This window comes from Lipotes vexillifer, unplaced genomic scaffold, assembly GCF_000442215.2.
Source record: "Lipotes vexillifer unplaced genomic scaffold, Lipotes_vexillifer_v1.1 scaffold648, whole genome shotgun sequence".
Classification (NCBI taxonomy): domain Eukaryota; kingdom Metazoa; phylum Chordata; class Mammalia; order Artiodactyla; family Lipotidae; genus Lipotes; species Lipotes vexillifer.
The window spans coordinates 1,831,405-1,857,471 of record NW_006797096.1 but is presented as its reverse complement, the minus strand read 5'-3'; the positions used below and the strand labels follow the sequence as shown (position 1 = coordinate 1,857,471).

Below are 26,067 nucleotides of genomic sequence, written 5' to 3'. Positions count from 1 at the left end.
TAGCTGCTCCGCGGCATGTGGGATCTTCCTGGACCGGGGCACAAACCCGTGTCCCCTGCTTCGGCAGGGGGGGCGCCCGCCCCCCCCCCCCCCCCCTGCCGATGCAGCGGATGTGGGTTCGTGCCCCGGTCTGGGAGGATCCCACATGCCGTGTAGCGGCTGGACCCGTGAGCCATGGCCGCTGAGCCTGCGCGTCCGGAACCTGTGCTCTGTAGCGGGAGAGGCCACAGCAGTGAGAGGCCCGCGTACCGCAATAAAAAAAAAAAAATTAAAGTAGAGGACGCTGTTTTCTGTAAAAGGTAGATAACGGGAAAGGTTTACAAGATTGAAATGGTAAAGAAGGTTTTTGCTTCCTGAAACATCACAGCAAAATTCATCGACATCTACTGTCAGTAAAAAACAAAGAAAGAAACAACTGAGATAGTCTGAATCTGTCTTTCAGAGCTCTACTGAGTTTATAAACATTGTTAGTCTCCAGCAGACTTTCCAACAGAAAAATGGTACTTTCCTAAAGGGAAACTGTCCTGGATTCCTGTCAGAACCTGAATCTTAGACAAACACCTACCCCTAAAGTCCCAGCAAGGTGAAAGCTAGTGAACACCTGACAATCTACTAAAGAAGATATGTTTGCAGCTAAAACCTGGAGCACTTTATGACTGGGGAAATGAAAATGTGCTATGAAGTGATGTGTTTACTCCAAAGGTTACCTGTAGTGATTATTTTAGGGAAAAATCAAGTACTGAAATAATTAAGTGTTGTCATCCAATCACAATCACATTTAAGCACAAAGTCCATGAATGTACACCTCAAACTGAAAATGGCTGTGGCAGTTCTTTCATTTACTTGACAAGACCAGAAAACATCAGAAAAGGTTCTGGGGTCTTAGCTGCTCTGCTGATGTCCGATACTTGGACTCTAAGATTCTGCAGGTAAAATGGTGGCCAGTTGTGAGACTGTGGAGGTGGAAGGCCATGACACAATTAGGAAGCTGGAGGTGATCCTGGACCTCACCTGCACGTGGGCTGGATCCTGTGCTGACACATAAATGTCCAGTTCTTTGTCCTCTGTCTTTGGAATAACAAGCACTCGCTGTGTTTCCATGTAAAACTGTTCCTGTCCTCCACCATGGGGGTAAGCACAGGGAAATGCCTGAAGTTGTATGCTGGTTGGGGAATTCAAAAGCAAGTGAGACGTGCACTGGCCAGCTGGATTTGTCCTGACCAAGGCATTGATGGATCAGGCATTTGTCCTGTGACAACTGAGGCCATCTGTTTCAGAGACTGCGGTTCTGGATAACAAGTTGAAAGTGTCTGCTTCCCTTCTTCACTCTGTCCTTGACTAATCAAAGTCTTAGGAATTTTTCTTCTGTTTATTCTATTGCTTCCTACCCCCCACCCCCCAAGGCAACACATAAGCCAATTTGAAAGGAAGCGAGAAAAGAGAACTTTGGCAAAATGCCAAGACTTTAGAAGCTGGTCTTTCTAAGAGGAAATCACATGTTCTCAATGTCTGCTTCAGAAGAACGTTGCGCAAAGATTCTGTGAAACATCCTGAGTCACTTCAACAATTTGATCGACTTTTTCAAATGCCTCCTCAATGTTTCCTTGTTCAAGTTTTTTTTTCAGGGCACAGGAATGAGTTGTGGTTTATGGCATCCTGAGTGACAGGAAGAAAAAGAGCTAATTCTTTTTACTGTTTTCTTCCAATGGCAATTTGTTCTTACTCAAAAACCAGTAAACTCCCGAAAATCACCATCTGCTAAGACACACAGGAGTCAGGCAAGCAAGGGAGCACATACTAAAGTAGCAGACTCCCCACAGAGATGAGATGTCAGAGGAAATAACTTCTAAATTGCAGTGAAAACCAACAAGGATTAGAAAAACATTTAGAGTTGAGATCTGGGGACACCATGATGGTCCGGGATGATAACTACTCATTTCTCATTTTCAGTGTAGATCTCCAGGGAACAAGTGATAGATCCAAATGCAGTAAGAGTGAGGCTCAGGGCCCTCCCTTTTTCCCCTCTTCTGGAAGAAAAATACTCGTGTCAGACTTAGGGAGCTCACATATAGGATGGAGACCATGTTAATGGGCGAGGACTAAAATCCTAACACATCTCTTGGGCAAGAAAGCCCAACAGACACAGTAGGCAGTTTGTTCATTTCTTTGTGTATTTGGCATATCTCATAAGGGCCTTTCTAGCCCTTTGCTCTAGGGGTGTTTTTTGGACAATTACATGAACTGACTCACACATGAAGACTGGAAGCCATCCTGTCCTGTGGTTCTATGGATTGACCTAGGACAGCTGATCCTTGCTTAACCTTTAGATCCAGGCGTTTTCCACATTTGACAATGGCACCTGACTCCTGCATTCTCACTTGCCAATGGCCTTAAGTCCATCGCCTTTCTTGCTAATGACGATAATGGGAATAATGAAAGCAGCTAATATTTATTGAGTGCATGTTTTGTGTCAAACACTGTACAATATACAGTGTATTTACATGTATTCTCACATGAATTCTATTATTCTCTCTATTTTCCAGAGGAAGAAACTGGGCTTAAGGAGATTAAAATAACTTTCTCAAAGTCACGCTTCAAACAAGTGATAGAGGCAGCTTTCAAGCCTGGGCTTAGTTTTCAGAAGCATCTTGCCTAATAATGAATACTGGATTTCTCAAAGTAGCAGAAAATGAAGAATATAGTTGAAATTTTCATTTTTTGCTAAACCAAGATCTCAATATGTCACCGTAGTACATGTGGAAGTATGTTTATTGCCGTCCCATAAATGTGTCCTAGGGTAGTATAATCTTACTATAATATATGCTATATTTATCAAGTACTAACTATCAACATGTGCCAGGCACTGTTCTAAGTGCTTTGCGCATATTAACTCATTTAGTCTTACAACAACTCGATGAGGTAGGTATTATTATTATCACCTTCATTTTACAAATGAGGAAACCATGGCACAGACAGGTTAAGAAACTTGCCCAAGGTCACACAGTTAGGAAGTGGTGTAGCCAGGATTCAAACTTGGCAGTTTGGTTTTATTTACTTATTTTTATTATTATTATTTTTTTTTTGCGGTACACGGGCCTCTCACTGCTGTGGCCTCTCCCGCTGCGGAGCACAGGCTCCAGACGCACAGGCTCAGCGGCCATGGCTCATGGGCCCAGACGCTCCGCGGCATGTGGGATCCTCCTGGACCGGGGCACGAACTGCATCCCCTGCATCGGCAGGCGGACTCCAGGGAAGCCCTGGTTTTATAGAACCTGTGCTTTTAATTAGTACCCTATACTGCCTCTCATATATATAGTCACGTTAATGAATGAATGGATTAATGAGTATTGGTATATATGACTGTTCTTTTAGCTACTTTTCTTTTTTTTAATTAATTAATTTTATTTACTTATTTTTGGCTGTGTTGGGTCTTTGTTGCTGCACGTGGGCTTTCTCTAGTTGCGGCGAGCGGGGGCTACTCTCTGTTGCGGTGTGCACGCTTCTCATTGCAGTGGCGTCTCTTGTTGGGGAGCATGGGCTCTAGGCGTGCGGGCTTCAGTAGTTGTGGTGCGTGGGCTCAATAGTTGTGGCTCACGGGCTCTAGAGCGCAGGCTCAGTAGTTGTGGCGCGTGGGCTTAGTTGTTCCATGCATGTGGGATCTTCCCAGACCAGGGATCAAACCCATGTCCCCTGCATTGGCAGGTGGATTCTTAACCACTGCGCCACCATGGAAGTCCTACCTGCTATTCTTCATAAAAGGATTTTTAAAAAATTATTTTATTTTATTTATTTATTTTTTGGCTGTGTTGGGTCTTCGTTGCTGCACAGGGGCTTTCTCTAGTTGCAGCGAGTGGGGGCTACTCTTCGTTGCGGTGCATGGGATTCTCATTGCGGTGGCTTTTCTCATGTTGCGGAGCATGGGCTCTAGGCGTGCGGGCTTCAGTTGTGGCTCTTGGGCTCTAGAGCGCAGGCTTAATAGTTGTGGTGTACGGGCTTAGTTGCTCCGTGGCATGTGGGATCTTCCCAGACCAGGGATCAAACTCGTGTCCCCTGCATTGGCAGGCAGATTCTTAACCACTGCGCCACCAGGGAAGTCCTACCTACTTTTCTTTGCAAAAGAATTTTTTTGCTGATGGTGGACAGTCCTAATCGGAGGGAACTCTAGATCTCTAAACATTCCAAGTCCCAAGATATTTCATGAGTGTGTCATTTGGGTACCATTTCCCCCTTGAGGAAATGGGATTGGAATTAAAATTTCAAAAAACCCTTGTTAGGATCCTAGTACAACCCTAGAAAGGGGGGTGAGCCAAGAACAATGGCTTGGATTTCTTGCAAACTTGATGAAATGGGAATTTGGAACAGAGTTGATTTGGTTTAGAAAGAACAAGAAACATGACCTCTTTAACACTTTGAATATTGAGTAAGTTGTACCTTTTAGGCACATTTTAAAAATGTTCAAATGGTTCACTAGGGCCTTTGAAAAAAATTTATTTTCTTTCACAAGCAAAGAAATAAATAAGCTTTTCTCAACTTAATTGCTATGATCTTATCTTTCATTGAATTAGAACATGCAAACCCCTGCCCACATCTCACTTTTCTAATTTAAATTCATTATTTTTGCTGGAAGTAGCATTTTTATTCCATCATCTAGACCCAGAAATGAGAGTGGAAATTTCTGTGGAATTTCATCATGAAAGTCCCACTGTTTTTGGGCTCTACCTTGAAAAGATTATTGTTCCCAATATCCATTCTCACTATTTTCAAGTAATAGAATCCCCAATTTCTAGTAAATACCTGGCCACCTAGAATACAGTCTACATTTCCCAGATCCCCTTTCTAGGTATGTTGGTGTGGCGTGTGACTAGGTTCTACCCAAGGAGAGGTAGGAAGGTTACGTGCAGCTTCTGGAAGTGTCCTTAAGGGGAGGGGATATGCTCTTCTTCATCACCTCATTCTCTCTGCTGACTGAAATGTGGACTCAATGGCCAGAGTTCAGTAGCCATTGTGGACCAAAATGTGATCTGGAGAATGTAAACCATGCAGGACGGAGCAACTATATACAAGGAGGCCAGACCCTTGACACTTAGAAACACGTATAAGCCCGGAACTGGCCATTTCTAGATTTTCTGAATGTGAGAGAGAAAGAAACTTCTATTTTTTTTCCTGTTTCTTGGAGCCAAAGCTAATTTTAATTCATTTAAGTAACATCTTCCAGAGCAAGCTGATTTTTCCGAGCAAGCCAGTGACAAAAAAAAAAAAAAAAGTAGCACCCTGAATTAGTCTCGCATTAAGAAGTTTGCAAAGGAACTTTTGATTCTACAACCTTACGGGAGAGATCAGGCAGCCTGCTTACCTCAATGGTGAAGATTAAGGGCTCCAGTTCTTCACAGGTTACCTTTATCTTTTTGCGTGCTTTGCCTGTACATCTGTCTCTGCAACCACAGCACAGATGATCTGGCCCACACAGAGTACCTGCGGAAAGTACATACATGAAGCAGGTGGAAAATTCTGGGTAGACGTACTGTTAGTGCAAGCTTACCAATGGCTGGTGTTTTAGTTATCATTGTTGACCAATAATAACCACATGTGACTACATGTGCTTGGCTAAAAAAAAATTCTTTTAAATTTTAATTTAAAAATTAATTAAAATCATACAGATGCTTCTACTGACCATTTTACTCAGTGAATGTAAGCCCCAGAGTGGATGTGAGATTGGCTGTGACCTGAATCGGCTGCATCCTCTGTCAAGGGTCGTCAGCGAGTGTTGCCTTCATGGAGTCATTTTAGAGTTTAAAGATAAGGAGAGTATTTTTTGTACAATGTGACTCCTGTGCTTCCCCCCACCCCACAACCCCAAAATTCATATGTTGAGGGGCTGACCCCCAAGGTGACTGTATTGGAGATAAGGCCTTTAAAGAGGTAATGAAGGTGAAATGAGGTCCTAAGGGTGAAGCTCTAATCCAATATGACTGGTGTCCTGATAAGAAAAGGTAGGGACAAAAAAAAAAAAAAGAAGAGGTAGGGACACCAGGGAGGCTCATACACAGAGAAAAGGCCATGTGAGGACACAGGAGAAGGTGGCCATCTGCAAGCTGGGAAGAGTGGCCTCAGGAGAAACCTGCCAACACCTTGATCTTGGACTTCTAGCCTCTAGAACTGAGAAGATACATTTCTCTTTTTTAAGCTATCCAGTCTGTGGTACTGGGTGGTCCAAAAGGTTCGTTCAGTTTTTTCCATAAGGTGGCTCTAGTAGTGCTTAGTTGTCTTTAACTTCATTTGAAGCAATTTTGTTAGATTCTATGTGACAGCTGTCATATCAGCGTGCATTTAGAAAAAGACATCAAAATTGGTGAATTTTTGTGTAGCCATTTTAATATTGAAGATGGAAGAAAAAAAGCAACATTTTCGGCATCTTATGCTTTATTATTTCAAGAAAGGTAAAAACGCAACTGAAACGCAAATAAAGATTTGTGCAGTGTATGGAAAAGGTGCTGTGACTGATCGAATGTGTCAAAAGTGGTTTGCGAAGTTCCGTGCTGGAGATTTCTTGCTGGACGATGCTCCACGGTCCAGTTGGGCATCAACACAGGTAGACCACTTGAAGTTGATAGCGATCAAATTGAAACAATAATTGAGAACAACCAACGTTATACCACGCGGGAGATAGCCGACATACTCAAAATATCCAAATCAAGCGCGGAAAATCATTTGCACCAGCTTGGTTATGTGAATCGCTTTGATATTTGGGTTCTGCATAAGTTAAGTAAAAAAAACCTTCTTGACCATATTTCTGCATGTGAATCTCTACTGAAACGTAAAGAAAACGTTCCGTTTTTAAAACAAATTGTGATGGGTGATGAAAAGTGGATACTGTACAGTAACGTGGAACAGAAGAGATTGTGGGGCAAGTGAAATGAACCACCACCAACCACACCAAAGGCCGGTCTTCAATCAAAGAAAGTGAGGTTGTGTATATGGTGGGATTGGAAGGGAGTCCTCTATTATGAACTCCTTCCGGAAAGCCAAATGATTAATTCCAACAAGTACTGCTTCCAATTAGACCAACTGAAAGCGGCACTTAACGAAAAGCATCCAGAATTAGTCTATAGAAAACGCATAATCTTCCATCAGGATAACGCAAGACTGCATGTTTCTTTGATGACCAGGCAAAAACTGTTACAGCTTGGCTGGGAAGTTCTGATTCATCTGCTGTATGCACCAGACATTGCACCTTCGGATTTCCATTTATTTCCATCTTTACAAAATTCTCTTAATGGAAAAAATTTCAATTCCCTGGAAGACAATAAAAGGCACCTGGGACAGTTCTTTGCTCAAAAAGATAAAAATTTTGGGGAGATAGAATTATGAAGTTGCCTGAAAAATGGCAGAAGGTAGTGGAACAAAAGGGTGAATACATTGTTCAATAAAGTTCTTGGTGAAAATGAAAAATATCTTTTATTTTTATTTAAAAAACGGAAGGCACTTTTTGGCCCACCCAATATTTTGTTATGGCAGCCTGAGCAGATAACATAGCTCCTAAATAACAGCCAACCTCTTCATCTGGAGTTCAACCAAAAGGACAGTGGTTTGTTTCATGGCTGGAAGAGAAACAGCCTGAGATGCAACAGTAGTAGCTAACACCTGCTGAGAGCCTTCACATGCCAAGCACTGTTGTAAGCACTTTGCACGTATCAGCTCATTTAAATCTCACAACAACACAATGAGGTGGGTGCTATGATTATTCCCATTTTACAGATAATGATATTTTACAGGTATCATGATACCATTTCACAGGTGATGATAATACACAGCTAGTGAGTGGCAGAGCGAGACCATGAACCAAGGTAGTTTGGCTCCAAAAGCAAGTGCTCAATGAATGATTGTAGACTTGAATTAAAAGGTCAAGGATGACATGAGCAATTTTATTAAAAATGGAGTATGTGAAGGTGTGTGGGAGGTGGCAGGAAGAGGGTTAGTCCAGGAAAGGAAAGAGTTCAGTGTAAATAACAGAGACTGGCTATGTATTTGTACTCTCCTTTCTAGATTTTTCAAGGGTTTTCTATCCTGATATATGGCAATTCCAGCATTTATTCTTCAAATAAGAGTAAATTGACTCAAGAGCACACAGTGGGAAAACTCGGACTTGTTGTTTTCCTGTAATAAATTTCCTTTTCTCAGTGTTATTTTCTGATTCCAGAAGAGTAGGTCCATCTGAATAAAGGCATTAGGGGTAGAGAGAAGCTGGAAGAATCGGCACTTCTAGCCCCCAGTGACAGAGAGGGCTGGGAGGTGACGGAAGGCCACCTGGAGGTGGTACCTTGGTGATTATCTGCACAAAGTCACGTGGGAAGGCACGTTCTGTACCTTACCTTATCCACGGCCAACAATTTGTCATTTTCGGTACCACTGGTGCCTGGAATGTCCTCCGCTCTTATCACATCAACCACTCCAGGTAGTTCAAGGGCCTTGGACAAATCAATTGATCTGAAAAAAGAGAAATATTTAAGAAGTAGAAATCAGCAAGCTTTGAGGGCCCTAAACCTGAGGGAGAGATAGAGCATGGGTGAAAATCAAAATATATAACAACTGGTTCACCGTAGGCCCTGACCAATCAGAGCTGATCTGACACAGAGCAGGGTCCAGGAGGCCCCCTGCTGGGCCTGGGGTAATATCATAGCTACTGGGATGGGAGGGGAGGGAAGGACCAGTAGGGCTGTGGCAGGGGTGTCCTTAGGAAGCTTAGGACAGTGGCCATTTACCATTCATTCATTGTTTTATCACCAACTGAATATTAGCCCTACTCAGAGTTACTCCTTTGAGCCATGCCTGAGGCAGCAGCAGGGAGATGAGATTAGAATGAAAGCGAGGGCCCTAATTGTGATTTCTGTCTCTCTTTCATGATGGGCATTTCCAGTTACACTCCCTTCCTCTTCCTGGGGCTGATGACCTTTTAAAAATTCTTTCCATAAGGTTCTTTGGGTTTAGAACATTTCAGGAGAATGGTCACATTCCTCCAAGGGAATCCCCAAGTGTGCTTTAAAAAAGCCTTTTGAAAGCTTTTCATTTACTTACATGATTTTTGCATGGGCTTTGGTAATGGTCACCAAAGCCATTGAAAGTTCTTTATCCAGAATGGGGATGTCATCACAAAATACGGCTTCATCTGTGGCATGTTTAAGGCCTGGTAGGTGCATGATGGGGCATCTGACTGGATCTTGGAGGGGTTGGTGAGAATCCACACTCTACAGAGAAAGACAAGAGTTTCCCTGGAAAACTTTAATCTTCAGAAGTGACCTGGCCGATTACCAACACTCCTGATTCAGGATTGAGAAATCAGACGGTCACCCTCAGGCAACAAACACTGGAGTGGGTCAGATGAGCGTGGCAATTTAATGATGTAACTAGACTGGGGAATTGTTATTTCGGTTATGCGGCAATGCTTTAGACAGGGCCAATGTTTTGGCAAAGTTGTGAAGCAGGTGAAGGGGCTTTCTGGCTTCCCCTTTTGGCATGTTCTTTTCCCAAGTGGTGCCCCGTACCCCTTTATATTGGAATTCAGAGGGTCTCCCTCTCCTGCTTTCTTACCTTTCCAATGATCAGCCTGTTTACATGTAAAGTGACCATGATGATGAGGCCTTGAGTGCTATAATTCCTGAGGATGGGGGACCAAAATCTAAGCCAAAAGCCTGCTTATCGGCTGGAGCAGGGCCTCTGGTGGGAGATGGGGGGCACATGGCAATGGAGTGTATCCAGATCTGGTCTAAGGTGCCTCGGCTGCCCGTGTGATATTTTTGTGCACAAAAACATCACTGGCAGTATAAGTAAATGGATGAATTGGGAGATTGGGATTGACATATATACACTATTGATACTATGTAAAAAATAGGTAACTAAAGAGAAGCTACTGTATATAGCACAGGGAACTCTACTCAGTGCTCTGTGGTGACCTAAATGGGAAGGAAATCCAAAAAAGAGGGGATATATGTATACGTATAGCTGATTCACTTTGCTATACTGTAGAAACTGACACAACATTGTAAAGCAACTATACTCTAATAAAGACTAAAAAGTAAAGGGAGCACATGTTTATTCTGGAACTCTTCTCAGGGAAGATCTATGTGTGGACTGTATGGCAGGAGGGGCTGTGCTCTAATAGATAATAATAGATACTTTCTAAATTGTCCTTCAAGAAGAGGGGGTTCAGTTACTTGCAGGGCTCTTGTCTTGCCGACTGGAGATTAAACATTTGCAATCAGGGCTGGAGGCTGAACCTTGCTACTGTCCTTCCCCCCACTCCTGGCTTAGCTGCTCCTCAAACAAATGCCCAAAGAACAGCAGTTTGAAGACACTCTCAATTACTAGTCAGACGGTCAAACTGTTTCAGGTCGGTTTGGCCCTGAGTGCATCCAGCGGTAGCTCAGGCCCGATCTTAGATCCAGCCTCTCCCTGGATCGGCCTGAACAAAGGGCCAATGTGCTAGCAAAAACTAGAAAGTTAGAAGAGAAAATCACAACTTTGAAGCACTTTCTTGTTCACACAGCTACAGCTGTCTCTTAGTTTCTCGGTTTCCATTAAATTAAACTCACTGACCTGGTATCTTTGGACTCCCTGGGGTACTGTGACCGGGAAGTCTTCTAGAGCACTTAGGAATCGGTCTGAAATTTCAGGATTACGGTGTCTGTTCTGAAAGACGATTCAAAACAATAAAGATAAGCTGATTAGTCTCTGATTAAACTGGGCTTTGAAAGTGACTTGGCTTAAGCAGCCAAGAAACCGTAAGGTTCGGGTAGCCTGGATGACGCAAATCCACATCACCTCCCAGGATTCACTTCTGTGAATGTCCTTTGCCCTCCCTCCCTTTCCACATAAGGAAGACCTGGACTGACTGTTTGAATCTGATCCTCAAGCCAGTCTGAGGAGAGAGAGGCCTGTCAGCAAGCTGGGCAGAGGCAGGAGGAGAAGCAAGAAAATCTGGGGCTGGAAAAGCCATTCTAGAACGAGCTGGGGTGGTTCATTGTACACAAAAGAGCCCAAATCCGGATTATTTTCCTCAGCAGCTCAGTTTTCCTCAGCAGCAAAACTGGGAAGGCTCTCTGGGTGTCACTGAAACACATCAAGGGTCTTTTTTTTTTTTTTTTTTTTTTTTGGAAAGGAAAGACTTGGACTAATATTTGTTTATTTCACCACTTAAGCACCTAGATCCAGCCAGGCCTGAAGATCTCTAAACTTTTCAGTTAGGTCATTCAATGGTATTTGTGTGTGTGTGTTTTAATATTAAGTTTATCACTTGGAAACAAACAAAAATGTCTAGTATAAAGGTGTTCTACCATGTCTAATCATGTAGTGATACCAATGACTTTTTGTTTGATAGTAAAGGTGTTTTTTTTTTTTTTTTTTTTTTTTTGCGGTACGCGGGCCTCTCACTGTTGTAGCCCCTCTCGTTGCGGAGCACAGGCTCCGGACACGCAGGCTCAGCGGCCATGGCTCACAGGCCCAGCCGCTCCGCGGCATGTGGGATCTTCCTGGACCGGGGCATGAACCCGTGTCCCCTGCATCGGCAGGCAGACTCTCAACCACTGCGCCACCAGGGAAGCCCAACATCAAGGGTCTTGATTAAGAAATTCAATGGCAGCAAGAGTTATTCTAGTAAAATGTGGTTTGTGAGGGTCTTCATCTTTCTTTCTTTTCTTTCTTTTTTTATTTTTGGCCTCGCCACACAGCTTGCGGGATTTTCGTTCCCCAGCCAGAGATCAAACCCGGCCCCCTGCAGTGGAAGCACAGAGTCTTAACCACTGGACCTCCAGGGAAGTCCTGTGAGGGTCTTCATCTGAATGAATGAAAACCAGACAGTTTAGGAACACACTGGGCTGTTGGCGTGGGGTGTGACTGGGGAACCGGGGTGCAAGTTAGGGTGAGAGTTGTAGTCACAGTCAGGGGAGGAAAGATAGATTCAGAAGAGAGAGGGGGATGGGGAGAGAGAGAGGGAGAAAGCGAGTGAAAATATTTTGCTTTGGTAACTTATTCCAGAAGTTTATAATCGGAAATCCTGAAAAGAAGCTACTTAAATATTAGCATATAAACCTTTTAGGTTGTTTTTTTGAATTTAATTTTATTTATTTTCTTATACAGCAGGTTCTTAGTAGTCATCCATTTTATACACATCAGTGTATACATGTCAATCCCAATCTCCCAATTCATCCCACCACCACCCAACCTTTTAGATTTTTTGAAAAATAAAATTTTGTTTTACATTTCATATTGAATATAAAATTCTAGAATAGGCAAAACTAATCTATAGTGTCACAAAGGAGATCAGGGGTGTTGCCTGGGTGCAGGGGTGGGAGGATTGACAGCAGAGGGGCAAAAGGGCACTTTTTGGGGTGATGGAAATACCCTATCTCTTGTTTGAGGTGGTGGTGACGCCAGTTTACACAATTGTCAAAACTCTGAGTTTAAATAGGTGCGTTTTGTTCTATGTAATTATACTTCAATAAAGTTGATTTTAAAAGAGAAAAAAATTGCACATAGGAGGTAGGGGTCCCATCATGTTTCCCTGCTCAGGGCATGTGGTAAACATCTGTGCACTGAAGACAGTCTGGCATCCTGAGCCTCACGCAGTAGCCCTTCAGGGCTGACTTCCGGAAGAAGGGATGCCTGGGAACTGACAGGCTGCCCACAAGACAGTTTGCAAAAGTAGTGGGGAAGGTGGGAGCTTATGCTGCCAGGAGCACATAAAAGCCAGAGCACTTACAGGCACAGAGAGCAGTTCTACTAGCTGCTTCTGTTCCTGCAGAACTTGTAGGTAGAATTTGAAGAAGAAACTGACCACCAGAGTCCTCTTGAATGCCACCCCCCACCTGGAGCCCAGCCTGGGAGGGAGAGTTCATCCAGGAGCAGCCTGCAGGCCTCATCCCGCATCAGCTCACCCCAGCGCCTGGAGAAGGGCAGCCTCAGTGACTACTGGCACGTGCTAGATATTGGATGGTGGCGGTTCAGACACCCCCGAGTCTCATTTTATGAGTTGGGTAGGCACTTAGAAATCACCTAAACAAGCCATTCAGGGAAACTGGGGCCTGGGAGGCTGCACTGAGTAGCCTGAACATGCTGGAACCAGGCATTAAATAAATAGACCATTAGGGTCAATTCCATTATGAACTGGACAGGACTCAGACTTGGAGATGGCCCACTGCCTTTACTGAGGAAGAAATAGAGTGCCCCCAAGCAGTGGGAGTGGTAGGTACCACTTGGATGCTGCCTGGTGTGGGTTTGCTGGAGTGTTGATGTGCACAAGAGCAGTGGGGCTGAACACAGTCCTGGGCCATATTTGTTGTATCCCTCACCCAAAGAGTGGCACCTAGTTAATCAAAGTCAAATAAGGTTGGATTCATTTAGCAAAATTACAGAAAGAACAGGCAATGATTCTACATATAGGAGTTTCCATCTTCCCACTTGTTTTTTTTGACGTCAAGCTTCGGCATCAGGGTCCAGGGTTTGTTGCTTACGTCCCTAGGAGCTGCTGGCAGGATTTTTGTGCACTGAGTGTGGCAGCCCCGACCCCTCTGTAGGCGATGCTCAGGTCTTTGACGGTGTCTGTGCCCTCTCTGAAGAGGACTTGCCTGCCAGCATTCACATGGGCCAAGGCATTTTGCTGGCACTGAGCCTGTCGGAAGGCTGACACAGATTCCCACTGTGGAGACAAAAGCCGTTTGGAGTTATTTGATATGTTAAAACTAAGAGCAAGTTTTCTGCTTCTTGGTGCCACTAATTAATCACTTAGACTCAATCTAAATGGACACAAAGGATGCTTGGCACAATTTGAGGACAATTTGGCTGCCTGTTCGTTCAAAGAGAGAATGACGTCCTCCCAAAGGTCTGTCCCCAACCCCCATACCCTCAATGAACAGGGATCACTGCGCACTTTCCCTCTGAGGCCAGGATGCCTCTGCACAAAATGCCTGGAGCATTTCCACATGCTTTTATTTCCGGGTGCCATTAACTCCAGTCTCCAGTTCCCTTTGTCCCCTGTGAGGATGGAGGAGCCTTCTCAACACAGGTGCTTTTAAATGTGATTTGCTGAAAGTGTGAAAGAGACCCACCGAATTTCTTGGTTTGTAGATGCTGTCATTTTTCCATTTTGCAAAATTCGTAAAGGCGTTGAATAGAACTTTCCAACGGTGGACTAGGGACTCTTCTATCTGAGACAAGAGTCAGGATGGTGATGGCTGCCCCCCTTACCCTTGGCACCATGACCACTGGTGTGCTGACACCAGTGTTAATGGAGATGGCTGGTGCCTCGAGTGTGTTTCCATCTGTGTGGCCACCTAGGGTGCTGTGTTTGGTCAGCTTGTTTTCCTCTCTGGGGCCCTTACCTAGATGCACACTGGCTCGGGAACAGATTTCAAAGTTTCCATTCCCAAGGAAAAATAAATGAAGGTCATACATGTCTGAAAGCATGACTTAATATAAGACTTCCTACATGACCAAGGTGACTCCTGGCTTGGGATCACTGTGTGTGTGTATGTAGTATTGCCCCTCTTGGAGAGACTGTCCTCTGGGATTCAGGTGCAGTTTGGGGGAGAAGCACAGGGAACAGGGAGTGAGGATGGAGGGCCCCCTCGGTAGCTGGCTGGGTGGCCACATCTCCCCAGGGCTGGTGTGTTAGGCACTCCTGTTTCTCTGAACTGTTGGGGTCAGCTCCGGGGTCGGGGGGGAGCACGGAGGTCCGGCCGCAGCCTCTGCCTCCTTTGGGTCAGGTGGAGAAGCTCATTCTGCAGCAGGAGAACTTGAATTTCCGCCTCCCAGCGTTGATATTGGACACGAGGGGGTGTGGAAGCACCTCCGCGGGCCGGGCAGGCGCCACGCCACAGCTGAAGCAACGACCGCAGCTGGTCACCCGGAGCCACCCGCTCAAGGGTTGCTGAAAGCCTTGGTGCCGCACCAGGCACCAGAGGACAGGAAACAGGTTTTCAGGGCAGCCTTATTTTCCTTCCATCTGTTCTGAAATTTCTACAGATGACTGGACTCAGTTATGCAAAGAGAAAAACAACTCTCAAAAATGACCAGCAGAATTCTTACCTTTTGAGAGTGGGGGATATACGCAGACTCCGCAATTCCCTCCAGCTCCAGGTCTGCGCTCGCCAGCCCAGCAAGAAAATGTTCGCATAGAGGAATCTGTTGAAGAAAATGACATTTCTGCACAAGTGCAACAGGAATGCGAGATTATTCTGTACTCTTAAATGTCAGCAGCGAGAAGAAAAGGTCACCTTCCACTGCAAGGAGCAGCGCGGGGATGTGAGCGCGCCGTGGACCAGGCCCCCTTGTCCCTTCCACAGGGAGGGGTGGAAGCAGATGCATGACATTTACTCTTGTTAGTGCACGTGCCGTGTGAACTGGGTCTCTTCCTGTCCCCAAGGCCTGTCAGGCCTGTTTTCATCTTTCAGCAGAGGCTGGTTAACTAAATCTAACTCATTCAATACTGGGATCAAGGTAAGGGCGTAACTTAAGCTGAGACGTGGTTTGTTTCCATTATGAACAGAGCTCAAATCATTGGATTTGCCTTTTGTTCTTGCCACTGCTGTTGGCCTCCAAGCGGGATATCCACACCTTTAAAGCAAAGTGAACAATTCACAAAACCTCCTTTCGGCCCCGTTGTCACCGCGTGGTGGTCAGAGAAGTCCCCTCTGGCTTTAAGAAGTGGTTGTGGCTCCACAGAGGAGATGTGGTGAGGAGATCAAGCGGCAGTGCAGGGAATCTGACGTGGGTTCCGCTCCAGGCACAGCAGCGGTATGCTGATTGGAAGGCAGGTGGCAGGCGGACCCCCAAAGGAGCCCCTGTGGACCTTTCCCTCCCTGCTACAGGCCTCACCGGAGCGGGCTGAGCTCAGGCTGGAGGTGGCTTTAGCAGAGCTGGGAAAACAAGGACCTTAAGCCAAAGGTAACGACCAACATCCCAGCAGAAGAACACAGCTAGTACTACTAGTCCTAGTGTAGAAGGCCCCATGGGGGCCGGGGCATCCTTGCTCTCCTGATGACCCAGAGCCTAGGCTGCTTCTCCCTTAGTCTTTGGGGGTTGAGCTAAGGTCGTCCTGGACAGCAGGCCTGGAGGACTCAGCAAAGCAGTTGACTGGGCCAGGCAGGGGTGAGGTGTTTCATCTCCTTCCCACTGGGTGGGTCCCACACAAAGCTGAATAGGGGCATGAGAGCTTGTCCTCTGCCAGTAGGTCTCTCCCAACACTTCTCAGTTCCCACCCACCAGGGACAGCCAGCAATCCCCTGGGGAGGGTTACAATGCCTGTAATATAATTCCTGGTTGGCCACACCCTGAAGTTCACAAGGGGCAGTGTGACTGCTCCCCTGCACCCAGTGCCAGCCTGTCAGCCGGTAGGAGGGCATTTGATGGGTGAGGGAGGGGGTGGAACAAGGGAAGCGGGGAGTTAGAAGCCCTGGGGAGGCGCTGATGGAGAAGAGACAAGCATGCCCATTTGGAAATCAGGCAGACTGGGTCTCCATCCCATGCCCGCCTCTACAAGCGACCTCCGCCGGGTGGTTGCACGCATTAGATGTGACGTGTGTAAAGTATCCAGCAGAGCCTGGCACAAAGTCAGCACCCAGTAAACGGGAGTGCTAGCATCTCTGTAGCAGCCGGAGGCAGTGTGAAGGCTGAGCACTTCTGGGGAGACAAGGGTGGTGTAGCACGGAGCGCCCCAAGGGAGCGTCCCTCTCAGCCGGCACGTAAAATCAGTCATCGCCTTCCTCCTGCCCCCAGGGGTCCCACGATGTCCCCAGCGTGTCCTCACTAGATCTGTGGCTTCTCACACAGCAACTGGGGTTTGGGCATGAAGAGAAGGAGGTGCTGGTCCTCGGGCCACAGAGAGCCTTCACATCAGCCTCTGATACCGCCCCAGGCTGATGCGGGCCAACTGAGCTGTGGTCCAGGCTGGGTGTTGCGTGTATGTGTGGCACGTGGTGCAGAAGGAAGCATCAGCCACCCCTTGCATCAGTGTGCCTCCTGCCAGGAGCCTGAGCTTCCCATGGTGGATTGAGAGCCAGAGACCTGGGCTTTGATATAGCAATTCTTTAAAAAGAGACAAAAACTTTTCAGGTGCTGTCCAGAGTGTTCTGGGGTAGCTTACCTTCTGATATCAGATTGAGGTTGGTGTTGCCCACAGCCAGAACTGGATTCAGATCTGAATAGCAATGCCGGCTTATAATGTGTCCCCCTAAGGACTAAGGAGAGAGAGTTACAGCCGCGGCATTCGATCCCTCAAATCTGAGACCAATAGGTACCTGCTTACGGTCTTCGCTGGTAGTGAAAGGGTCAAGAGGAGTCTCAGTGTGCTCTGCAGACGAGACTCAGTTCCGACCACGTGGGAGGCCTCCACCCACCTGCGACTTTGGATCGGGTGAGGAATGGATGGTAACACTCTACGGGATTTGGTACGTTCCACCTGCTGTCTAACCCCTTCACACGTATTTACTCAATCCTCACAACAACCCAGTGAGATGATGCAATTATCCCCCCTTTACAGATGAAGACACTGGGGCACAGAGAAATTATGAAACTTGATCAAGGTCTGCCAGCTAGGAAGGGGCAGGAGTGGGATTCAAGTGAGTGAGGCTCAGCAGCCAGTCCTGAGCCACCCCTACTTAGCTGGTGCAGGTGGCCACAGTGCTGGCCACAGAGGTGCCGTCCTACCTTGGGATCTCAGCCTCATCTCACGGCCTCTGAAATTGCTGGACTTCCCGTGTGCTGTGTTGAGGTGCTGGGCATCCACATCACTGAGGGAGAGTTGCCCTTTCCCTCTTGGGAGATTCCACTTGGCTCTGGTTGAGGCTGTAGCATCTCAGAACGTGGCAGGGAAATGACTGGCCAGCCCACTCAGTGCTCTCCTTCCCATGTAGTGCTGGAATCTACAGTGACAACCTGGGCTGTGTTGACCCGGGCAGGAACATGGGTGAGGACAGGAAACCCCAGTTCCTCTATGAACAGCTCAATTTTTTTTTAGCATCTTTATTGGAGTATAATTGCTTTACAATGGTGTGTCAGTTTCTGCTTTATAACAAAGTGAATCAGTTATACATATACATATGTTCCCATATCTCTTCCCTCTTGCGTCTCCCTCCCTCCCACCCTCCCTATCCCACCCCTCTAGGTGGTCACAGGAACCAAGCTGATCTCCCTGTGCTATGCGGCTGCTTCCCACTAGCTATCTACCTTACGTTTGGTAGTGTATATATGTCCATGCCACTCTGTCACTTCGTCCCAGCTTCCCCTTCCCCCTCCTTGTGTCCTCAAGTCCATGCTGTAGTAGGTCTGTGTCTTTATTCCCGTCTTACACCTAGGTTCTTCATGACCTTTTTTTTTCTTAGATTCCATATATATGTGTTAGCATACAGTATTTGTCTTTCTCCTTCTGACTTATTTCACTCTGTATGACAGATTCTAGGTCTATCCACCTCACTACAGATAGCTCAATTTCATTTCTTTTTATGGCTGAGTAATATTCCATTGTATATATGTGCCACATCTTCTTTATCCATTCATCTGTTGATGGACACTTAGGTTGCTTCCATGTCCTGGCTATTGTAAATAGAGCTTCAATGAACATTTTGGTACATGACTCTTTTTGAATTATGGTTTTCTCAGGGTAGATGCCAGTAGTGGGATTGCTGGGTCGTATGGGAGTTCTATTTTTAGTTTTTTAAGGAACCTCCATACTGTTCTCCATAGTGGCTGCATCAATTTACATTCCCACCAACAGTGCAAGAGGGTTCTCTTTTCTCCACACCCCCTCCAGCATTTATTGTTTGTAGATTTTTTGATGATGGCCATTCTGACCAGTGTGAGATGATATCTCATTGTAGTTTTGATTTGCATTTCTCTAATGGTTAATGATGTTGAGCATTCTTTCATGTGTTTGTTGGCAATCTGTATATCTTCTTTGGAGAAATGTCTATTTAGGTCTTCTGCCCAGTTTTGGATTGGGTTGTTTGTTTTTTTGTTTTTGAGCTGCATGAGCTGCTTGTAAATTTTGGAGATTAATCCTTTGTCAGTTGCTTCATTTGCAAATATTTTCTCCCATTCTGAGGGTTGTCTTTCGGTCTTGTTTCTGGTTTCCTTTGCTGTGCAAAAGCTTTGAGGTTTCATTAGGTCCTATTTGTTTATTTTTGTTTTTATTTCCATTTCTCTAGGAGGTGGGTCAAAAAGGATCTTGCTGTGATTTATGTCATAGAGCGATGAGCAGCTCAATTTTAAAGTTCTTTTTTCCACTGAATGGAAATCTGCTTCCCTGGATTCTCAGCTATCGGTCATACTTCTACCCTTTGTGATCATATGAAATACATCACACGTCTCCTTGGGAGTCTAGAAATATTTGAAGGCAGCTCTCATGGTCCCTCTGATTGTCCCCACCCCCACCATTCCTCCCTCTGATGTGGTTTCCAACCCCCCACTCTCCTGCCACCATCTCCTTGCCAGGCTCCAGGGTTTGAGTCAGAGTTCTTGACAGTGAATGGGAACATTTTGGAATCACTTGAAGAGAGTTTTCAAAGGAAACATGTTCTCCCTCCATTCCCTGTATCCCAAGGATTTCTAATACACCATTTGGGGTACGTAAGGGAAGGAGCGTGTGTACTTTGAAAACTTACTTCTGCTTTCTTCTGAGGTCAAAAACAATCAGACCTTGAAGTGTGATTCCCTGATCTGAGCATTATTCTTCAGCTGTGATCTGAACCGTCTGAGGTAGAGGAGACTACCCTCCTTATTTTAGGTATTATACTTCTGTTAACGCAGCCTAAGTCTAAATTAGCTTCTTTGAAGGTCTTATCACAAAATTAGCACTTGTGTTCCTACTTGGCTTATTCTGTTGAACTTGACTTAGAGTCTTCTTTGAAATATATTATTAAATAATGTTGGTTAAATATTGAATAGTTACTTATTGTGCCTGTCATTTCAATCTGCTGAGACCCTTTTGCACACTGATGCTGCCAATGCCTATTTCAACATTTCGGTGAGGTTAAGAAATAGGTGCGGTGGGCCTCGTGATTGGCCCGGAGGACATACAGCCATGTTCCAGGTCTGCCTGCCCGCCAGGCTATTCAGGTGCTTCCGGAATGCTTGGTATGTCTGGGTCTTCTCGGGAACTCAGATACCCTCTCAGCCAAGATGTCCTTGACCTGGGCCAGAAGACAGGCAGCACCTGTTGTCAGTCCTGAAGCACATTGTTTTTACAGGTGATGTGGGAGGAGCAGCTGGATTGTAATCATGGCTCCAGGGCCTTGGTGTCCAGCTAGTGCGGTGGCTCTCCACACTGGCTGCTCAGAGAATCACCAGAACTCAAACAGCACAGATGGCCCACTCCCACGTCAAACAAATCAGAATCTCTGGGTGCAAGGCTTTATCAAAGTCTCCCAGGGAGTTCTCCTGGGCAGCCAGGGTTGGGAACCCCTGGGTTGGTCTACACTCTTTGAATGAACGCAAGAAAACAGAGGCTAGAGAGAAGGGATGACAGTAAAAACTAGCAGGTGGCAGACTCTACTAGGACTTTCCATGACCCCCTCCTGACTGACCAAAGTGAAGCTATGCAAAGCTGTTTTGTGATTAAGGGGGATAAATATGATGGCATGGAAACAGTCAAAGGTCTTTCAATTTCCTAGGTCATTGTCTAAAATCAATAATACTTTTACTGTTGATTTGCACCTCTACAGGTAGCCTTGATATTCAAAATCATCAACAACCAGTTCCAGGAGGGGCACCGGTCAATCAGAATGAACACAGCTCATGTGAGGAGCTGCCCTAGGTATTATGTTGGTTGTTGTTAGGTGTGGGGATCTTGGGGGTTCCCAGGGAGGAGCTTGGGGGGCAGGAGCAATGGAAGAGCATCCATCTAGGGGGGCCAGGGCAATGCTATTTGCTGGCTGGCAAGGAAGTAATTCAGAATTTAAAAACCATTGCAGCCATACTCATGAGTACTGGCAGGATATTAGCGCTGGCTTTGGGCTTCTCTGTCGTAGGGATGTAAAGGATTCAGATCAATCTTCGAAAATGAAGAAGCCACCAAACCTTCAGGAGGTGACTTAGCTGGACTTTAAAAATTAATCTCTCTGGGGTTTGTAGAATGAATCACTAACACGTAGAATCTGATTTGACATCATTTCCAAGGCTGGGTTCTAACCTCAGTTAGTCTGTTTTTTAACAGGCTGTGGGCTGGGCTTTGATTTTTCTCTTGTGGATTAATCATGGAGAATATTTCACCCTCCCACATAACTTTATTTTCATCAGTATTAACAATGTACTTGGCACAATACTTGCCCCACCCCTGCCAACAGACACGCACAACACCCCCTGGTGCTTCAATGATCATAGCTAACCTAATTGATTAGGGAAACCACTAGTTTCTCCTTATTATCTATATGCTAAGCAAATCTTGCCTAAAAGTAACTAAACTTCTCCTCTGCCCTGGAGCGTCTCTCAACTTAGAGTCCTCACCCTGTTTCTGCTTCAGCATCTCATACGAGGCACTCCATGACACGGGATCTCATCCCAGACCCACCAGGGTTGGTCTATTGCTTCCCTTCACTACAAGTTCCAATAAAGCTTGGTCTTTAACTTCTGCAAAATCCTGCCTTCCCTTTGCCTGCAGAAGCACTGGGAAGACCAAGCTTGTTTCCTATCATACAGTTCCTCCTACCCTATAGACCCAGAGGCTTATTCATAGGGAAGAAATCAGAGACAAAGACATTATTATTATTATTATTATTATTATTATTATTATTAATATCTTTTTAAGGTCAGGAGCATCACACAGACCAGTATGATCATCCCTTATTTGACATAGAATAGGGCAGTTCAGCCCTAGGGGAGAGTAAACTGCCAGCTGTTGCTACTGCCTGGGTTCTTAGAAGTATGGATTTCAAACTCAGGCTGAGGCCAGACAGTCCATTTTGGGGCTTTCGTCTGGCTCTTTCCACTGTTCACATTACCCCCTCACTTTGTGCCAGGCATGACATAGCTGTACTGAGGAAATTCTATTTACTGTATTTCCATTCATATTTTATTCCATCTTTGGTCACAAAACCTAGCCTGTATTTCAACAGAGTTGAAAAGAGCCTTATCTCTGTTTGATTCTCAGAACATGGATTTTGTTTTAACTCCATGCTTCTCAGAGTTTGCGGGTCTATGGGTTAAAGGCGCAGCAACTTTCTGGAGCGTTTACTATACTAAAGATTTTGAGGAAAAAGAAGTATACAGAGCCAAGCGTGTATGTGACATGGATTAGCACACAAAATTTAAATAAACGTAAGCTGTCACAGAAACTGATTTCCTGCGGGAGACTGCTGCTGGTGGTGGTGGTGGGTACATCTGGCTCCCATGTACCCCTCCCCCACCAGTGTCCTTCATTCTTCTGGGCCTTAGGAAAAGTTTGGGCATCCTTGGAAAGGTCCCTGGAGGCCATTAGAGATTACTCACACTTAAAGTTTAAGGGGCCCCCAAGGAAAGTGCATTGTTTGTTTCCTCAGATTTTAGAATCTGGCTCTACTTTGCCTGCAGAGTCCAAACTGATAAATAGCCAACTGGACAGGCCGTGGGGTGGGCCTGGGGGACGCGGAATGGCAGTAAAGACAAGAATTCTGGGTTGGAAGTGGGAGATGTGTGGCTTGATGACCCGCCACTAGCCAGTTTGGGGACCTTGGGCAAGTTCACTTTCCTTGAGTTCTGGCCCTGGCGGAGGTAGATATAGGGGCTCAGTGGGATGGAGAAAGTCGTCCCCCTCCTTCAAACAGAGCAACTTATTTTCATTTACTAAGATTTGTTTGAGGACAGGGTTGTGGTGCTGAAGACAAGTTTGAAAACCGTGGGCTAAACGATGTCTGGGGTGACGATGAGGGGAAGGGTTTTCGGGTCTTGACTGTCTGCTTAAGCTACTTGACTACACTCCCAAGCCACCCATTTTACTATTCCCTCTTTCTTTTCTCTGCAACCTCAAGATTTCAGATAAATCTAAGCACATTCTCCTCCTCTTCTGAGTGGTATGCAGGTGTGCTACCTGAGTTGTCCCAAGGCTGAAGCTGTGGTGCTGGGCGAAACCAGGAAGGGTCCCTTTCCTAGCAAGTGGGTGGGGTGAGGCCAGGGAAGGGCAGGCTTGCTGGTCTGCAGCACGGTCAAAGTCTGGCTGATGCTGTTTGAGGCCGGGAAGGTAGGACTCCTGGATGGCAGTGATACAGCCAAGGTGGGTCCCCTCCCCTGCCCACCACCAACCTCCACAAACATACGGTGGCCTACCAGTCAGTCTGGACTAAAGCTTTCAGTTCAGTCAATCTCCCTATTGCCTGAGTTAAGGAAGTCATTATTACCACTGCCTCCCAAATTCAAGTTTCTGACCCACACATTTGTTTGTTTGTTTGTTTTTTGCATTAAGTTATTTGTCAGTAATTTAGCACATATATGCATGTATCTGGGACAGGCACATATATGCTAGGAGATCTGGGGGATGAGGGAAGGACTAAAATAAGGTTCCTTTTGCCAAAGGGTTTGCAGTGCATCTTGAAGGCAAAGCCTTGCATGTTTCCTTCCTACTCTGTGGGTGCCAGCTTGCCTGATGCAGTATCTGTACAAAAGGGGCCCTTAAGGATGTTGTAAGTGACTGGGGGTGTTTGCCCAGGCAGGTTTTTGTCTCAACTGGCCTTTTGCCGTTGTCCCCATGAGACAAGTAGCATTTGAGTGCCAGACATTACATCGCCTACTTTCCTCCTGCGAACATACTGCCTCCCTGGAATTGACCATCCAACCATTAGAGAGTGCCAGTTCTCTCTTGCTGTCTTCCCATTAAAGTGACACTGCAAGACCGTGGCTTTTTTTTTTTTTTTTTTTTTTTTGCGGTACGCGGGCCTCTCACCGCTGTGGCCTCTCCCGTTGCGGAGCACAGGCTCCGGACGCGCAGGCTCAGCAGCCATGGCCCACGGGCCCAGCCGCTCCGTGGCATGTGGGATCCTCCCAGACCGGGACACGAACCCGTGTCCCCTGCATCGGCAGGCGGACTCCCAACCACTGCACCACCAGGGAAGCCCAACCGTAGGTTTTTATAGGCAAGAATCCTGCAGCTGACTGCAGGGTCTTGAATGACATTATCCAAGTACCTCATATTCTGTGCAAAGCTTTTGACAGTAAAGTTTCATGGTGGGGATGTCATATCACATCAGAAAAATGATGAAGAATTGGAAACAGGCCAGACAAGATAAATGTATGAGGAGGTTCTAAACTTTATAGCAAGTGTTAAGTTTAGTGCAGGAATCAGTTCATTGATATTTTACGAAGAACACCTGGAACACACCATCACTTGTTTGAGACACCATAATGAGCTCAGAAATCCTAGCAGGAGAGAGGAGAACTGGGTGAAAATGTCCTTGAGATTTCAATGCAGGTCCTGAAAGCAAATGCATTATATCTTCTAGAGGGAGTTAGGAAAGAGAAAATGCAATTTTTTGGCATTGAGAGTTGCTCATAAAAATATTCAGATGCTAATTTTAAAAACTGGCAATAAATGTGTATAGATGTGGGGCTTCCCTGGTGGCGCAGTGGTTGAGATTCTGCCTGCTAGTGCAGGGGACACGGGTTTGAGCCCTGGTCTGGGAGGATCCCACATGCCACGGAGCAACTAGGCCCGTGAGCCACAACTACTGAGCCTACGCGTCTGGAGCCTGTGCTCCGCAACGAGAGAGGCCGCGACAGTGAGAGTCCCGCGCACCGCGATGAAGAGTGGCCTCCGCTTGCCACAACTAGAGAAAGCCCTCGCACAGAAACGAAGACCCAACACAGCAAAAATAAATTAATTAATTAAAAACAAAAAGTACCAATGCCACCGTGGATGTGAGGATTAAATTAGTCAGTGCTTTAAAAAAAAAAAAAAAAGAAAAATGTGTATAGATGTGAAAGCAGTGGCCATACACCCTGCCAAGTAATTTTATAGCACAGGCTCTCCTGGTATATGTATTTATTTATACTCTATACATGTATATAAAAATAGGAAATACAATGGATTAGAGGTTCTTAGAAAACCCTTGCATGTGGGCACCAGGAGACACATATAAAGATATCTGTAATAGCAAAAACTTGGAGAACACTCACATCCTTGAGCAATAGAATGGATGAGCAAATTGTGCCCTGGACACACGATAGAATCCAGCAGCACAGTTACACGCAACAATGTGGGTGAATCTCAGCTCAAGAATGTTGAGTGCACAAAGCAAATTGCAGAAGTATAATACCGTGTCAGTCTGTTTATGTGAAGTTCAAAAATATGCAAAACTAAGGGACATGGTGCTTAGTTACTCAAATATATGGGGTAAAATTGTAAAAATGAGGAAGAGACTGACCAACATCATATTCAGGCTAATGAGTGCCTCCCAGAAGGCGAGGGGCGGGGGCCTGTGGTTTGGGAGGGCCCATGGGGCATTCAAAGTTCTTGGTAAAGCTCTGGTTCTTAAACTGGGTGTGGTGATAACTGGGTGTGCATTGTTAATATATCCATACATATTTTATAAAATTCTATTTTATATAACAAAAACAGAGTTAAAAAGGACAAAGTAAATTAAATGATAAACTGTCCTCTAATACTTTTTTCCCACACCTCAAGAGGTTACACTGCATACTCCCAGGGTATATGTACCTCCAAGTTTGGAGAACATTTTACTATAATAATGTGATATTTGTATTATACTTTAATATTGTATATATAATTTATATATGAGTCTATATAGCACATATATGCTAGTATTTATAAAAATATATAGTAGATATAAAAATACTATGTGATATAAGTAATTATTATATAATATACAATATAGTAGTACATTTCATGATACAGTATTATAGCATTTTTATTTAAAAAATGAGGTTTTTATCCTTAAAAAGTAGTTTTTCTAGACTGTGAGCACAGTGGGGGACAGGAAGTCCACCTCAGCACAAATGGTAGAATGAGAACCGTTGCAATCACTCACCCAGCGAGGTGTTGCCCAGGATGAGAGGGCCTTCCAGGTGTTTTGCTTTCAGCTCCAGGAGGTCCTTGAGGGT

The 26,067-nt window shown here is 45.5% G+C and overlaps 1 protein-coding gene across 1 annotated transcript in view; it reads right to left on the bottom strand.

Moving 5' to 3' along the window:
• LOC103073747 (aldehyde oxidase 2-like) overlaps nucleotides 1-26,067 on the bottom strand; it is an 87,295-nt gene that overhangs the window by 41,892 nt on the left and 19,336 nt on the right. The window contains 18 exon segments of the mRNA XM_007469202.1: nucleotides 270-290; nucleotides 1,012-1,149; nucleotides 1,560-1,619; nucleotides 1,621-1,656; nucleotides 5,354-5,406; nucleotides 5,409-5,472; nucleotides 8,370-8,484; nucleotides 9,073-9,242; nucleotides 10,591-10,683; nucleotides 12,758-12,852; nucleotides 12,855-12,934; nucleotides 13,503-13,687; nucleotides 15,076-15,171; nucleotides 17,094-17,225; nucleotides 20,062-20,135; nucleotides 20,138-20,209; nucleotides 24,329-24,421; nucleotides 25,995-26,067. The exon segment at nucleotides 25,995-26,067 is cut by the window's right edge and continues 12 nt beyond it. Of these exon segments, the coding sequence (XP_007469264.1) occupies nucleotides 270-290; nucleotides 1,012-1,149; nucleotides 1,560-1,619; nucleotides 1,621-1,656; nucleotides 5,354-5,406; nucleotides 5,409-5,472; nucleotides 8,370-8,484; nucleotides 9,073-9,242; nucleotides 10,591-10,683; nucleotides 12,758-12,852; nucleotides 12,855-12,934; nucleotides 13,503-13,687; nucleotides 15,076-15,171; nucleotides 17,094-17,225; nucleotides 20,062-20,135; nucleotides 20,138-20,209; nucleotides 24,329-24,421; nucleotides 25,995-26,067 (1,650 nt within the window).